A 16,466-nucleotide genomic window follows, 5' to 3' on the forward strand; every position below is an offset into this window, starting at 1 on the left:
AGTTGTGCCACTGAGTTATATAATTCAGAGTATGTCTTCACACACTGCGCTTAAAATGTTCATGGCTTGGGTCACAAGCAAAGTATCCCCAAATTCAAGAAGATTGAAATCATAAAAAGCGTCTTCGCAGACCACGATGGCATAATATTAGAAATAAACTACAATAAAAACAACCCAAAATACTCAAACACCTGGAAGCTGAATAGCATGCTATTAAATATTGATTGGGTTACCAATGAGATCAAAGAAGAAATTAAAAACATCCTGGAAACTAATGACAATGAAAACACAACAATCCAAAACCTATGGGACACATTGAAAGCAGTCCTGAGAGGGAAGTTTATAGCTCTACAGGCCTATCTCAAAAAACAAGAAAAAATGGTAGTAAATCATCTAACTCTACAACTCAAAGAATTAGAAAGAGAGCAACAAGAAAACCCCAGAGTGAGCAGAAGGAAGGAGATAATAAAGATTAGAGCAGAAATAAATGACATAGAGACCAAAAAAACAATACAGAAAATCAATGAAACCAAGAGCTGGTTCTTTGAAAGGATAAACAAGATTGATAAACCTCTAGCCAGACTCACCAAGAAGCAGAGAGAGAGGACCCAAATAAATAAAATCAGAAACGATAGAGGCGAAATAACAACAGACCCCACAGAAATACAAATGATTGTTAAAAAATACTATGAACAGCTTTACTCCAACAAACTAGACAACCTGGAGGAAATGGACAAATTCCTAGAAAAATACAGCATTCCAAAACTCAATCAGGAAGAATCTAAAAATCTCAACAGGCCAATAACTATGGAAGAAATTGAAGCAGTCATCAAAAAGCTTCCATCAAACAAAAGCCCAGGACCAGACGGCTTCACAGGGGAGTTTTACCAAACATTCAAGGAAGAACTAAAACCTATCCTCCTCAGACTACTACAAAAAATTCAAGAGGAAGGAACACTTCCAAGCTCATTCTATGAAGCCAGCATCACCCTAATACCAAAACCAGGTAAAGACAACACAATGAAAGAGAATTACAGGCCAATATCCCTCATGAACATAGATGCCAAAATCCTCAACAAAATCTTAGCAAATTGGATCCAGCAGTACATCAGAAAGATCATACACCATGACCAAGTAGGATTTATCCCAGGGATGCAAGGATGGTACAATATCCGCAAATCAATAAACGTGATACATCACATAAACAAATTGAAAGAAAAAAACCACATGGTCATATCAATTGATGCAGAAAAAGCATTTGACAAAATTCAACACCCATTTTTGATAAAAACTCTCAGCAAGGTGGGAGTAGAAGGATCATACCTCAACATAATAAAAGCCATATATGACAGGCCCACAGCCAACATCATACTCAACGGACAAAAACTAACACCATTTCCCCTAAGAACAGGAACAAGACAGGGATGCCCCCTCTCACCACTCCTGTTCAACATAGTACTGGAAGTGTTAGCCATTGCAATTCGGCAAGAAGAAGAAATAAAAGGCATCCAAATTGGAAAAGAGGAAGTAAAACTGTCCTTATTTGCAGACGACATGATATTATACATACAAAACCCTAGAGATTCCATCAAAAAGCTACTAGACTTAATACATGAATTTGGCAATGTAGCAGGATACAAAATTAACCCCAAGAAATCTGAGGCATTTCTATACACCAATAGTGAACTTTCAGAAAGAGAGATTATAAAAACAATCCCGTTTACCATTGCACCGAAAAAACTAAGCTACCTAGGAATAAACTTAACTAAAGAGGTAAAAGACCTCTACTCAGAAAACTACAGGACGTTGAAAAAAGACATAGAGGAAGACATAAACAGATGGAAGAACATACCGTGTTCATGGATTGGTAGAATCAACATCATCAAAATGTCCATACTACCCAAAACAATCTATAAATTCAACGCACTTCCCATTAAAGTACCAACAGCATACTTCAGAGATCTAGAACGAACTTTCCAAAAATTCATCTGGAATAAAAGAAGACCCCGAATAGCTGCAGCAATCCTGAAAAAGAACAAAGTAGGTGGGATCTCAATACCAGATATCAAGTTGTATTACAAAGCCACTGTTCTCAAAACTGCCTGGTACTGGCACAAGAATAGGCATATAGATCAATGGAATAGAATAGAGAGCCCAGAAATCGGCCCGAACCAATATGCTCAATTAATATTTGACAAAGGAGGCAAGAACATACAATGGAGCCAAGATAGTCTCTTCAATAAATGGTGTTGGGAAAATTGGACAGATATATGCAAGAAAATGAAACTAGACCACCAACTTACACCATACACAAAAATAAACTCAAAATGGATAAAGGACTTAAATGTACGACAGGATACCATAAAAATTCTAGAAGAATCCAAAGGCAAGAAAATCTCAGACATATGCCGAAGCAATTTCTTCACTGATACAGCTCCTAGGGCACTTGAAACTAAAGAAAAAATGAACAAATGGGACTACATCAAAATAAAAAGCTTCTGCACAGCAAAAGAAACCATCAACAAAACAACGAGAAAACCCACTGTGTGGGAAAACATATTTGCCAATGACATATCTGATAAGGGCCTAATCTCCAAAATTTATAGGGAACTCATACAACTTAACAAAAGAAAGATAAACAGTCCAATCAAAAAATGGGCAAAGGACCTAAATAGACACCTTTCAAAAGAGGACATTCAGAAAGCCAAGAGACATATGAAAACATGCTCAAAGTCACTAATCATCCGAGAGATGCAAATCAAAACAGCAATGAGGTACCATCTCACACCTGTCAGACTGGCTATCATCAACAAATCAACAAACGACAAGTGCTGGAGAGGATGTGGAGAAAAAGGAACACTTGTGCACTGCTGGTGGGAATGCAGACTGGTCCAGCCACTATGGAAGACAGTATGGAGTTTCCTTAAAAAACTGAAAATGGAACTCCCATTTGACCCTGTGATCCCACTTCTAGGAATATATCCCAAGAAACCAGAAACACCAATCAGAAAGGATATATGCACCCCTATGTTCATAGCAGCACAATTCACCATAGCTAAGATCTGGAAACAGCCTAAGTGCCCATCAGTAGATGAATGGATTAGAAAACTGTGGTACATCTACACGATGGAATACTATGCGGCTATAAAAAGGAAGGAACTCTTACCATTTGCAACGTCATGGATGGAACTGGAGAGCATTATGCTAAGTGAAATAAGCCAGTCAATAAAGGAAAAATACCACATGATCTCACTCATTCGTGGACAATAGAGACCATTATAAACTTTTGAACAATAATAGATACAGAGGCAGAGCTGCCTCAAACAGATTGTCGAGCTGCAGCGGGAAGGCCGGGGAGGGTTGGGGGGCAGGAGGTAGGGGGGTAAGAGATCAACTAAAGGACTTGTATGCATGCATATAAGCATAACCAATGGACATAAGACACTGGGTGATAGGGGAGGCTAGGGGACTGTCTAGGGCGGGGGGATAAAATGGATACATATGTAATACCCTTTGTAATACTTTAAGCAATAAAAAAAAAAAAATAAAAAAAAAAAAAAATGTTCATGGCTTACCCTAGCTGGTTTGGTTCAGTGGATAGAGTGTCGGCCTGTGGACTGAAGGGTCCCAGGTTCAATTCCGGTCTAGGGCACAAGCCCAGGTTGTAGGCTCCATCCCCAGTAGGGGGGACGTGCAGGAGGCAGCCTATCAGATTCTCTCTCATCATTGATGTTTCTCTCTCTCCCTCTCCCTTTCTCTCTGAAATCAATAAAAATATATTTTAAAAATATATACTCACGGCTTTTTTTTTTTTTTTTTAATATTGCACTTTGACCCAGCAATCACACCAATTTTTTAATATTGAACCTTTGACACAAGGCTAGGGCAGATAACTCGGTTAGTATCAAGTGCTATAACATCCTTTCTGAACATCATATCCTGCAAAATAATTGTTCTGTCAAATGGTAACTAGAATATCTGCATAAGCATTATTTTATAGGCCCTTTGAGTGGTCCACTGACCCCCGAAAATACCTTGGAATCAACCGTTGCCAGGTGACAATGGTGGGACAAGTGCCTCATCCTCATTCCCCAGCCCTGTACCCGCGCCAAGGCCCCTGCATTAGCCATCCACAAGGACCCCTCTGGGGCTCGACTCTTTTCTGCTCAACTCACTCGTGCACAAGCTCTTTTCAATAAACTCCAACTGCTTGATTGTGCACTGAGTTCAGTGCTCATTCCGACGACATGAGACTCAGGAACCTGACAGTAACGCACTGAGGAAAATTCTGGAAGCATAGTTTCTCCTGTTCTCCTGAAGGAGAAAGTCGAGCAGGGCTGGGTGCTGCACAGCTAGCATGCCTTCCGGTCATTACCACAATCTCATTTTCCAAGTGGGGAAACTGAGGCTCAGAGAGGCTGAGTGACACGGCCAAGAAACACAGGGCTCTCTGGTACATGGGGATCCAAATGGTTTTGAGAGCCAGTCTGGGTACTTCCTATCAGTAAGTCCATGAACATATTAGTCTCTCTGAGCCCTGGTTTCCCCTGATCCATGAAAAAGACAATAGCTACTTATTATTGTGGAAGAAAAAGTGGTTGGAAAAACCTTAGCTGTGGGCCCGGTTCACAGTGTTCGAGAACAGGATGGAAGTGCACCAGCGTGTAATTCACAGCCCACCCCGCTCTGCTACCCGTGGTCTTCGCCTCCCTAAGATAGCAGGGCAGAGGGCAGAGCCCGCCCACTCCTCCGGAGGCCAGGACACCATGATTAACCCGTGAACTTTTACCCGTATCGGCTCCCCCTCTTCCCAATACCTCTGACTCCCACTGACTTTTCCACCAGGTGCTGCCTAGCCCAGCTGTTGACTCAGCCGACATCTGGAACACCACAGCCCATCTGGATCCAGGAAGGGATCAGCCCACACGCTCCCACGTTACTGAGGGGTTGAAACACCCCAAGGCACCTGTCCGAGGCTTTGGTGACGAGGGTGGCTGTCCTCTGGAGGAGGAAGCTGCCAGTTTCGATCTGCACTGATAAGAAGTACGCAGACCTGATCAGTCCCTGGGAAAGTGGCGACTCCCAGCCCCCCTGCTTTCAAACCACACAGCCCAGCATTGGAAGGCCACTGACTTTATTGACTTAAAAAACTTTATATGGACAGTGACTGCTTTGCCAAAAGAGAAGCCAGACGTCATTAAACAGACCAGGGGGGAGGGGAGGGGCCAGAAATCCACTCAGCAAAGCTGATTATTGACCTGAAACTGGCAGGGGAAAGAGGAGGGAGATGCATGCAAGAGTGAGAATTCCAAAAAAGTTGAAATGGTGAGGGGAGAGAACTCCCCCCGAGACCCGGACATCGGTGGTGAGCAGACAGCAATCGCTTCCTTGGTAGAGGACAAGGGAGTAGCCCCCACTCAGCTGCAAACTCTGAAGACTCAAGGCTGGCGTTAGGGACGGGGGGCTCCCCAGAGAGCATCACAAGAAGGCGTCGCACCACTCTCGAAGGCACCCGAAGCAGTCCCGGGACTGCTTGGCATTGGCGCCACATGTGTCCTTTAGCCATTCCCGGAAGAGGTCTTCGTCTTTCTTCAGCACCAGAAACTGGCCAAGGACCACATAAGCCTGCAAAACAGGCAACGCACAGGGCAAGCTGCTCAGTGAGCTGTGAAACTCAAGACAGTGAGGCCAGTGTGTGGCCTTCAAACCCCATGAGCCTAGGACAGTGGTCGGCAAACCGCGGCTGCGAGCCACACGCGGCTCTTTGGCCCCTTGAGTGTGGCTCTTCCACAGAATACCACGTGCGGGCGCACGTACAGTGCGATTGAGACTTCGTGGCCCATGCGCAGAAGCCGGTTTTCGGCCTGGGAGAGTCCATTTTGAAGAAGTGGGGGTACGTTCGCTGAGGTCGACCCCGCAGATTGAGGACGTTTTTGGCAAAGGCCAGCTTGGGAGGACCCTAATGAAGTTAATGACAATGTACCTACCTATACAGTTCAAGTTTAAAAATTTGGCTCTCAAAAGAAATTTCAATCGCTGCACTGTTGACATTTGGCTCTGTTGACTAACGAGCTTGCCGACCGCTGGCCTAGGAGGAAGGGCAGGCCCCAGCTCCCTCCGCAGATTCTATGCCACTGCCCACCCCTGCGGGCACCTCACTGTCCTCCCTCCCGCCCCTCCCCCAGCCCGCCCCTCCCCAGGGGCACGCAGCCTCCCACACCTTGTCAAAGCCCCTTTCCTCCAGCTTCTTGCCCAGGACTTCGCCGATCCCGGCCAGGCTCCCCACTGGCTTCTCCCCCATGGGCTCTGCCACGAAGTCTCGGTGCTTTTGGGAGGTTGTCATCTTGATCAGGATTAATCTGGGAATCCCAAGGAAAGGTAGGTTAGGGCTGAAAACCCGGAGCAGCCGAGGGCCCACTGGCCCAGGTCTCCTATTAGGAGAACGTTCAGCCCTGACTGGTGTGCTCAGTGGCTAGAGCATCCGCCTGCGGACTGAAGGGTCCCGGGTTGGATTCCTGTCAAGGGCATGTACCTTGGCCGCGGGCACATGCCCAGTAAGGAGTGTGCAGGAGGCAGCTGATGGATGTTTCTAACTCTCTCTCTCCCTTCCTCTCTGTAAAAAAATCAATAAAATATATTAAAAAAAAAAAAAAAAGAGAGAGAACGTCCAGCCAGCCATACGGTGGCTCACTCGATTCCCCTCATTTCACGGGTAAGAAAACGGAGGTCCAAGAGAGTTTTCCCCCGTCTCCCACTCTTCGAGAGAGCACCCCCGCCCCTGCCTGCGGGAAGTGTTTTGGCGAATCGCCCCAGAGGAAAGGCTACCCTGCCTAGGAGGTGGCGCGCGCGGGGCAGCGGGAAAGTCCCCCTTCAGCAGCCGGCTCGCCCCGAAGGTGTCACTCCCTCTGTGACCTTGGCTGGGAAATGAGGACACTGACTGACCGGAACGGCCACAGGGCACGAAAAGCACACAAAGGGTCCCTCCGCCCCACCCGCCGCCCGGCGGCTCACAGGCGCCGGCCGCAGCGCGCACCAGCTCCCCGCCCCGCCGGGCGCACGCCTGGCCCCGGCCGCGCCCGCCAGCCCCGCCCCCGGCGCGCCGCCCCGCCCCCTCCACGCGCCGCCGCACCCACGCGCCGCGTCCTGCCGCCAAGCCCTCTCCAAGGGCGCAGGCTCCAGCCGGCTGCACCGCTTGCGTCCCCTCCCCCCTCCTCCGTGCACCTCCTCTGTCTCCCAGGCTGGGCCCTGCTCCGCGGCTGGCGCTCACCGGCAGTTCCAGCTCCCGTAACGGCTCCTCCCGCCGCCGCCGGCTGCTCCCGCCGATACCTCAACCCACTAGAACTTTCTCCCACTTCCGCTTCCGGGTCGCCTTAAGAGCCGCCTAAAAAATTAAATTTGGCACTTCTAGCAGCTTAGAGCCATAGAGTTGAGGCGCTCTGGACCTCCACTTCAACCTTAGTAGACGCTCCTTTTCGGTCCACTCGCGGGAAGCCGGGCTGCCTTGTTTGATTTCTCTTCTCGGGCAGCATTTCCGGTCTCAGAGCAGAGGCCTCGGTGAAGAAAACTTTTTTCCCCCGCTGCACGGCATCCGGAACTCAAGGACCCAACGTTGGCCCACTTGGCGGCAGGAAGAGTTAGAGGGACGGACAAGAAAGGAGGAGGGTGGCCGGAGGCCTACGGCAGAGCGCCGGAAGTACTGCTCTTGGAAGGGTCCGACTCAGGCCGAACCGTGTCGGGCTTTTAGGAGTCGGGCAGGAACCGGAGACGCTGAAGACCTGAGTACTAGCAAACTCCGCCGTCTAGCGCACCGGCAGGTTCATTTTCTGTGCTTTCATCGGCTCAGCCGCGAAGTGAGTCGTGGACCAGCCACTCCCTGCGTCCAGCCTCGAGAGCGAACGGGATCGTCCCAGCGGCGCCGTTGGGAGAAGAGGGCCAGCAGGTAGGCGTGGGTCTCTCTCGGCGTCTTTTCCTCCGGGATAGGGGAGGAAGGCAGAAAACAACCGGAAGTAGCACTTGGGAGTTTTCCTTGGTAAACCGCCGGTGTTGGCGGTGCCAGTCCTTGTCATCTCAGAACTCGTCCGAAAGCTAGCAGGTGCCCCGGACCGAGACCGCTCCCCTCGCCCTTCGATGGAGGCGTTCCTGGCTCGGACCTTGGCGGCGCTGTCCTCTCTGGCCTCTGCCTGTATTGTGTTGAGGTGGCGAGCATCTGTGTGGTGTGGCTGTGCTGCACACGCATATCGAGGACGATACCGCTTAGTTTATCTCTTCCCGAGCGATTGCCAGGATGATTTGTTTAGTTTTTATGTTATGCCAGTACTTGATACATGAGTTATTTTTATGTGCCATACGCTGTTCTGAGTCCTTTGCTTACACCCTCTCATCCTAATAAATGTTCTGGGTTAGCCGTTATTTTTCTCGGAGGCCTAGAGAATTGAACAGTAAGGATTGTCAACCTAAAAACTTCCAAACCTGTGGAGAATTTTTATAAGCATTTATTTGAGCCAAACTGACAGCAGATGCCAGGGAGCAAGATCTTAAACCCTCTGGAAGTTAATAGGTTTGCAGTTTCACTTATAAATTTGAACTTAAGGATGAAGCTAATTACAAAAGGGTGGGAGAAAGCAAGGTGGGGATTGGGTCACAGGACCGTTAATGAGATTATATGCTCTCTTGAGGGTCAGGACTTAAAAACCTTTCGTTAAAGAAGTTCCAGGCCTGGGCCTGGCCGGGTAGTTCAGTTGGTTACAGCGTCGTTCGGACACACCAAGAGAGTGGGTTTGATCTCCAGTCAGGGCACATGCAAGAGGCAACCGATGAACACACCGCTAAGTGGAGCAACAAATCGACATTTATCTCTCCCTTCTCTCTCTAAAATTAAAAAAAGTTACAGGCTTGGGGCGTGACTACCCACCATGACCTGCCCAGTTAGGAATTTATTGTCAGATCACCTTGTGAGGTCGCTTTCCATACAACCCATTTTTTTTGTTGTCCACAGGAAATAGTCAAACTAAGATTTCAATCCACGCAATTAGATTTTACAGCCACGTTCTTAACCAGGACACAGCCACTCCTCAGTAAAAGGTCCCAGCCCATCTTCAAAACAGTCCTGGGTTCTGATCCTGCCATCCGAGGAACTCAGGAGAGGGGGACCGCCGCTGCCTCTCACCGCCCTGGAGCAGGACCGGCATGTCTCAGGCCACCAAGAGGAAGCATGTGGTGCAGGAGGTGCTGGGGGAGCATATGGTGCCCTCTGACCACCAGCAGATCGTGAAGGTGAGTAGCACTGGGCATAAGCTGCTCTGCCCCGACCCCTCCACTCCTGTGGGAGCCCTGGGGTGGGGCAGGGTGCAGCCAGCTCAGTGGGTCTTTGAGGTGGCTGATGAGGCCAGCTGGTTCTCGGTCTCCCGGCCCAGGTACTCAGGACCCCAGGGAACAACCTGCATGAAGTGGAGACAGCCCAGGGGCAGCGCTTCCTGGTAAGCATGCCCTCCAAATACCGCAAGAACATCTGGATCAAGAGAGGTGAGAGGATTCTTGGGGGGAAAGGGGTGTGGGAGATGCGGGAAGAGACTGGACAAAAATCGTGCACCTATGGATGAGGACAGTGGGTGGGGAGTGAGGGCGGAGGGTGGGGCGGGAACTGGGAGGAGGGGAGTTATGGGCGGGAAAAAGAGGAACAAATGTAATAATCTGAACAATAAAGATTTAATTAAAAAAAAAAAAAAGAGAGGTGAGGGGGCAGCTCTCTAGGAGCTAGAACCATTTCCTGCGGCCTTGGCTTCTGCCCCTGCAAGCTGGACTGACTGGCCTCTCCTCTCTGCCTCCAGGGGACTTTCTCATCGTTGACCCTATTGAAGAGGGAGAAAAGGTGAAGGCTGAGATCTCCTTCGTGCTCTGCAAAGACCATGTGCGCTCTCTGCAGAAGGATGGGCTCTGGTAGGTGGTCCCCTGGGTCATCGGCTGCAAGATTTCCGGGAGGGATTGACTTAGCTGTGAAATTAGGGGCGGAAGGATCATAGCATCCCGGGCAGGGACAGCTGGAAACAGCTTTTATGCTGAGAGATTTCTCTGTTCTTTCTGACCCTGGCTTTTCTCCTGATACAGGCCTGAGGCCTTTGAGGTGGCTGAGAAACACAATAACAACAGGAACAGGTGAGGTTCAAGCCTTAGGATAGAGAAGACAGAAAAAGGGGGTTCAAGCTTTAGTGCCTTGGGGAAATAGAGCCTGTCTTTCTCCCGGGTGAGAGCTCCTCAATATGTGGTTCTACGTGTGTGGATAAATTCTGTGGGTTAAAATCCTGGCTTTGCCACATAAATTGGGGACTGTACACAGGTTGCTTCATCTCTTAAGCCTGCATTTCCTCACCTGTGAAATAGCCTTGTGAGGATTAAAGGAGCTAATGCTTATAAAATTGCTTAGTGTGGTATTTGTATGCAATGTGGGTCCATTGCATGTTGGTAAGTAGAACACTTATTATTAAAACCAGTGGCTCCAGTAAACTTTTGAGGGTGGGGCTGGGGGTTGTCTTTAACCTGTTTTCCTTGGCCAAGTTTTCCTGCTGTTTGCTCCGACTGCCTGTCTGACTTGTTGAGCCCTGACTACTGGGCCATAGGGTCCTCCTTTTTGTGGGGATTTTCGTTTGCAGATCTTGCTTTCCCAGAAGGCATTGGGCTAACTCTGTCCTTTTCCCCCATGAAGACCAACTCAGCCAGAACTCCCAGCTGAGCCGCAGTCATCGGGAGAAGAGTCCAGCTCCGAAGATGATTCTGACCTCTTTGTTAACACCAATCGTAGACAGTATCACGAGAGCGAGGAGGAGAGCGAGGAGGAGGAGACAGCCTGAGGCTGCAGGGCCCACTTTTCCTCCTCTGACCTTGGACACCTCCAGGGTGCTCTGAGATCTTCCCCCCAATGGGGACAAGGCAGGACTCCTCTCTGTACTGACCTTCTGACCCAGGAGAATTAAACCCCTGGTGGGTGGTGACTTGTGCTAGTGTCCGAGTGGCTCTCTGGCGGGGGACGGGACCTGTGGTACAGTTAAAAACTGCTCCTTGGTAGGTCTCATGGGCAGGAAATAGGGAATGGCTGGACATTTTGAATGAATTTAAATTGAGGGAGCTAAGGTTTCCTAGGCTCTCCCTCTCTCTCCTCTCTCCTCTCTCTCTCTCTCTCTCCGTCTCTCTCATTGGGCACTTAGTCAGTGGCGGGCCCTGTGCTGTCCCTCCTTGCATGTACTTGATAAGTGGGAACAGTCCCACTTTATTGCCTGCTCGCAGCCAATCCTGATTCAGGCTTTCAGGATCACAGCCATAGGACTAGTCCCCCGTTGCCTCTAAGAAACACTCAGGATGAATTTCATAGTACCTCGTGAGCTGATTTCCCTGCATTTCTAGTCACCATGCCTGCAGGAGTGCCCACCTCCATGCTGCTGTGTACATCCCCTGGTTGCCGGACCCTTGTGGCAACTTAGACCATCACTCCTCAGCCTCTTGTAAAACGCCTCATCCCACTTATCTCTCTCTTTAACCTCTGGTTGTACATTACTCCTCATTGCCGGCGTTGACCTTGTCTCTCCTCAGACTAGAAGAGTTTATCTCCTGGCTTAGAGTCTTACCTCTGCTTAGTCATTTTCCACATCCCATGGATGGGCCTGTTCAGCACTGTGGCTCTTTAGTTCCTTGATAATCCCCATCACTAATGCGGGTCTTCTATTCCAGGCCTGCTGCCTACATCTCTACTCCCTGGACCCCTGATATCAGTAGAAATTGTAGTACCTTTAGAAGTCAAATACCTGTACAATCACCGCCTTCTGGCTTACTTATTTACTTGCTCAACTACCCCTTCTGCAGAAATTCTTTATCCTCCAGCTCCACCACATTCCCACCATTCTATCTTCGCTTTCCTCCTTCTGCAACTTGGATTCCATGGCCCACACCCTCCACTCCCTCGTCTTCCTTCATTGTATTCAGCTACTAAAACCTAACCCCAGCCAATCCAATCATTCACCTCTGTGCCTGTAACTATTAGAGAAAACCACCAACTGGGCTCACTTGTTTAACTTAAATTTACAATTGTAAACCTCAAACAAACCCTCAGCACTGCCTAGCAGATCAACTCTGGGGTGCATTTTGAAACTTCTTATCTTGTCTACCTATTCCCTCTTCCCCTGCTAGTTACCACAGCTGATACTTCATTAAGAAATAGTAGGCCACCCTGACTGGTGTGGCTCAGGTGGTTGGTGTGCCATCCCATACACCAAAGGTGGTGGATTGAATTCTTGGTCAGGATACATACCCGTGGGGCAGGTTTGATCCCCAGTTGGGGATTGAGGGAGCTAAGGTTTCCTCCCTCAATCCCAACTGATCCATGTTTCTCACATGGATGTTTCTCCCCTCTCTCTAAAAATCAATAAAACTATATGTATCTATACATATAAAAGGCTAAGCTACCATTCAACCAGCCAGTAGATATGACATGCACTGACCATCAGGGGGCAGACGCTCAACATAGGAACTGCCAGCTGTGGTGACTTGGCAGCAGCGGTTCTTGGGTGAAGTACCCGAGAAATACATTAATAGCAATATTAACATATTTCTTCTAATTAATTTCCTTTCAATGTGCACAAATCTGTGCACCGGGCCACTAATACACACACACACACACACACACACACATTTATTATTTATTTACTTTTTTAAAGAAAATAAGAAATAGTAGGCCCTTGGTGAGAATTCACACCTCCCCTTTACCAACCCTACAATGTCTTCATGGATCTTCCTGTCTTTTTTACTTTCCATTGTAATCCAATGCGACTTCAACCTTTCCACATGTATCTGCTCCTCTCCTCACTTTCTATTATGTTGCTTAGTCTAGCTTTAAATATATACACTTATGTATGTATTTGTGTGTATGTGTACATACAGATGTTTAAAATATTTATAAAGAGAGAGCCCTAGATGGTTTGGCTCAGTGGATAGAGCATCAGTCTGTAGGCTGAAGGGCCCAAGGTTCGATTCAAGTCAAGGGCACATGACTGAGTTGTGGGCTCGATCCCCAGAGTGGGGCATGCAGGAGGCAGCCAATCAATGATTCTCATCATTGATGTTTCTATCTCTCCCTCTCCCTTCTCTGAAATCAATAAAAATACGTTTTAAAAAAGAATGAAAAAATGTATATATACACACAAAGAGTAAACATCAGATGAGGTAGAGACGTGTATTAATTCGTTTGAAGTTTATTTTTTATGGGAGATAGCTAACTTTTTCCCCTAAAGTTGTGGCCACTTGTCCCTCTATCATTTATTGAATGGTTCATTCTTTCCTCATTGCTTTAGGATACCTTTTAAAATAAACTATTCCTGCATATATATGGATCTCCTTGGAATTTCTAATCTGCCATGTTTATCTGTACAGAACACATTCTGTAGCGTGATTGATACAGCTCCCTCACCCCTGCCCCTGTTTCTGGAACATTTCATAGTTTCATGTCTTTTCTGACATAAGAACTTTAGAGTGGATTGTCAGTTTTCATTTCAAAGTCCTGTTGAGATTTTCATTGGCATGAATTTAAATCTCATAGTTTGATTTGGAGGAAAGTACTATCTTAAGACTTATGAATCTTCTTATCCAAAAATGAGGTTATGTTTGTCCTTTTGTAAAGTGTTATTTTCATGTGGGTCTCTAATGTTTCCGGTTCAGTTTAGTCTCAGGAATCTGAGAGTTATTTGTTGTTATGAATAGGTCTTTTAAAATTACATTTCTAACCGTCACTGGTGTGTAGGAAAGCTGCCCATCTTTGTGGGCTCACCTAATCTAAATGAATTCTGATTCTCTTGCTGACAAAAGAGTAAAAATCTGCTAGAGGTAGGTTTACCTGATCCTTTATGCTCATTTCTGTTCTTGAATTGTAGAGGCCAGGACCTCCAGTATAATGTTGAGTGGCACCCTTATTTGTTTCTCTCTTAGCAGGAGTAGTTCTCGTGTTTTCTTGCTTTAGGTTTCTCACAGATAACCTTCATTAGGCTGAAGGTATCTCCTTCCGTTCTAGCTTACTGAGGGGTTTTTCTTCACTCAACACATCATGATGAATTTCTACATCTATTGAGATAATCAAAAGATTTTGTTTTATTGTATTGATTTTCGTTAATAGATTCCCTAATATGGAACCATTCTCACATTCTGATGTAAACCCTGCTTGATTTTATAATATTTAGTTAGGATTTTTATATCTTTCAGGCAAATTTCACTTTTTTTAAATTTTATTTTTAGAGACAGGAAGGGAGAGGGAGAGAGAACATTGATATGAGAGGGAAACAGGGAAACATCGATCCACTGCCTCCTGCACGCCCCCTACTGGGGATTGAGCCAACAGGCCGGGCTTGTGCCCTGACCTGGAATAGAACCAGCGACATTTCAGGGCACAGGATGCCCAACGCACTGAGCGACACCAGCCAGGGCTCACCTTTTGTTTTAATGATCTGAGCTCCCTATCCCATTTGATAACAGTTATGCTAGCATGTAGAACTGGTTTAGAAACATTTAATCTTTTTCTTCAGGTTTGAATTTATAGAAAAGGAATTATTTGTTTCTTCAAAATTTGGTGAAATTTATTTATAAAAACATCTGCACTTAGGCATTCTATCCAAGTTTTCTATCCTGGAGTCAATTTTGATAACTTTTTTTTTAAGAATCATTTTATGTATAGTTAAGGTTTTGGGAGGCACGAAAATGGTTCCATGTGCAGTAATTGGCGTAAGTGACAAAATCTCGCTCGAGTTAGAATCAGACAAGCTCACTGGCCTGAGATCTGAGAGCAGAGCTTTAGGCAGAGCTGACCCAGGGCCAGCGTGGTCCCTCGGGGCCATTGTTTCTCGGGTTGACTCTGCTTCTCTGGCTGATGGGTCCCTTACTCCCCACAGGAGGCTCCCTTTCCACTCAGTCCTTACAAAGAGTTCTTTCCCCATGATTCATGTATTTCCAGAAAGAACAGTTGTCTTGCTCAGTCACCTGCCCTCTCTTGGGCAATCACTGTGGCCAGGGCTGAGGAGGGAGTTAGGGAGCTGAGGGGAGGCAAGATGAGCCACCCCTGATCCATATGACATGTTTCCCATGGAATAGAGGTTATCCCAGAAAAAGGGAAAGGGGTGAGAGCAAATCAGACCAGCAGGTATCCGTCCTGGTTTCTGTGTATTTTCTTTCACTAGCTTTGCAAATGCCTACTTTATTGGCCTTTTCCTGTTTCTTTGGGTTTATTTTCTGATTTCTACCTTCTGAGTTGTATGTTTTGCTAATTTAATTTTTTTCTTTTTTTAAAAATCTATTTAGAGCTATAAGTTTTCCTGTGACTGTTGCCCACGGCGTGTGATATTTTTGGCATTGTGTCTGTAAGCTTGGCCTTGCGTTTTCTCCAGTTCGCAATGATTCTGCAACTCACCTAATAGACTCTTTTTTTCCTCTGAGACCTTTTCATCTCTACTTCTCCACCTATTAGCCATTTAGCTCCTGGGGATTGTAGCTCAGAATCTTGATGGAGGTAGAGTCCTTGTCTTCTGCATGCTTCTCCCCTTTTCATTCTCTGAAGCTGAATTCTACCCCTGTTTCTCAACTCTGGTGGAATCCGACTGTGTGATAGATCTTCCAGAATGAGCTGAGTGTTGTAAGGGCCCCCTTTCCCTCCCCAGTGCCACGGACAAGCCTCCTGACTGGTCGCCTCACAGTATTGACCCCTCCTGCAGTCGGGCTTGCGATTTGTGGCCCTCAGGCTCTGTACCTCTGTCCCTTTCGGGCCAACCTTCTCAGCCAGGCTATTTCCACTGGGGCTTCTCGCCCGGCTCCCTTTCTCCCCGGTCATCCAGCCACCCATATACAAGGCGGGCAAAAGTAGATTTACAGTTATGAGTACACAGAAGTTTATTCTTGTATTATTATTTATTAATTGCATTGTTTTCCATACAAACAACTGTAAACTTACTTTTGCCCCATCTTGTATGTGTACCAAGGAGCACACTCGACAATCCAAGTTAAGCACATGGGTTTTCTCCTTTAAATCTGAAAATGTGGTGACATCTCTGTGTGTGTGTGTGTGTGTGTGTGTTGAGATACCTTGACACAGTTTCCCACATTAAAACATCCTTGCATTCCTGGAATAAGAATCATGACATTTTTTCAGTATGTTGCTGGATTTGTTTTTCTGATATTTGGGACACTTTTGCACTCAGGTTCCTAAGTGAGATGGCTTGAGCTTTTCCTTCCTGTGCTGCCCTTGTCTGGTTTTTATATTAAGGTTATGCAAACCTCCTAAGATAGACTGTTCTCTATTATTTATTTTCATTACATGTGTTCATGTTAAGATTGGAAGTTTGCATTTCTTAAATTTTTGATAAAACTTTAAAACCAAAGTGCCTGGTATTTTGTGGATGATGGGTAGATTTTTAACTCTAGGTTTTTATTAATAATAGGTTGCTCTG

The 16,466-nt window shown here is 46.8% G+C and overlaps 2 protein-coding genes and 2 non-coding genes across 4 annotated transcripts; 1 reads left to right on the forward strand and 3 right to left on the reverse strand.

Moving 5' to 3' along the window:
* LOC132242448 (small Cajal body-specific RNA 1) lies at nucleotides 1–98 on the reverse strand. The gene has a single exon (XR_009454638.1). It is a non-coding gene; the product is annotated as a small Cajal body-specific RNA 1 (non-coding RNA).
* Nucleotides 99–3,785: 3,687 nt separating this feature from the next.
* Nucleotides 3,786–3,914, reverse strand: LOC132242449 (small Cajal body-specific RNA 1). The gene has a single exon (XR_009454639.1). It is a non-coding gene; the product is annotated as a small Cajal body-specific RNA 1 (non-coding RNA).
* A 1,409-nt stretch (nucleotides 3,915–5,323) lies between these two features.
* BANF1 (BAF nuclear assembly factor 1) lies at nucleotides 5,324–7,419 on the reverse strand. Its single transcript, XM_059710032.1, has 3 exons — nucleotides 7,268–7,419; nucleotides 6,221–6,359; nucleotides 5,324–5,625 (listed from the first exon to the last, which is right to left on the reverse strand). The coding sequence occupies exons 2-3, from the start codon at nucleotides 6,341–6,343 to the stop codon at nucleotides 5,479–5,481; spliced, it is 270 nt and encodes an 89-aa protein (XP_059566015.1). The 5' UTR covers nucleotides 6,344–6,359; nucleotides 7,268–7,419; the 3' UTR covers nucleotides 5,324–5,478.
* Nucleotides 7,420–7,662: 243 nt separating this feature from the next.
* EIF1AD (eukaryotic translation initiation factor 1A domain containing) lies at nucleotides 7,663–16,466 on the forward strand. Its single transcript, XM_059710031.1, has 6 exons — nucleotides 7,663–7,939; nucleotides 8,996–9,273; nucleotides 9,414–9,522; nucleotides 9,828–9,936; nucleotides 10,105–10,152; nucleotides 10,700–16,466. Exons 2-6 carry the CDS (start codon nucleotides 9,187–9,189, stop codon nucleotides 10,842–10,844), a joined length of 498 nt encoding a protein of 165 aa, XP_059566014.1. The 5' UTR covers nucleotides 7,663–7,939; nucleotides 8,996–9,186; the 3' UTR covers nucleotides 10,845–16,466.

Source organism: Myotis daubentonii, chromosome 9 (genome assembly GCF_963259705.1).
Source record: "Myotis daubentonii chromosome 9, mMyoDau2.1, whole genome shotgun sequence".
NCBI classification, from domain to species: Eukaryota; Metazoa; Chordata; class Mammalia; order Chiroptera; family Vespertilionidae; genus Myotis; species Myotis daubentonii.

Excerpts from the sequence above, each read along its gene's own strand:
- BANF1 (XM_059710032.1), bottom strand. The coding sequence starts at position 6,343 with ATGACAACCTCCCAAAAGCACCGAGACTTCGTGGCAGAGCCCATGGGG. Across the intron at positions 5,626-6,220 it reads AGGAAAGGGGCTTTGACAAG|GCTTATGTGGTCCTTGGCCA; the intron begins GTGTGGGAGGCT and ends CCTGTTTTGCAG.
- EIF1AD (XM_059710031.1), top strand. The coding sequence starts at position 9,187 with ATGTCTCAGGCCACCAAGAGGAAGCATGTGGTGCAGGAGGTGCTGGGG. Across the intron at positions 9,274-9,413 it reads ACCACCAGCAGATCGTGAAG|GTACTCAGGACCCCAGGGAA; the intron begins GTGAGTAGCACT and ends CTCCCGGCCCAG. Across the intron at positions 9,937-10,104 it reads CTGCAGAAGGATGGGCTCTG|GCCTGAGGCCTTTGAGGTGG; the intron begins GTAGGTGGTCCC and ends CTCCTGATACAG.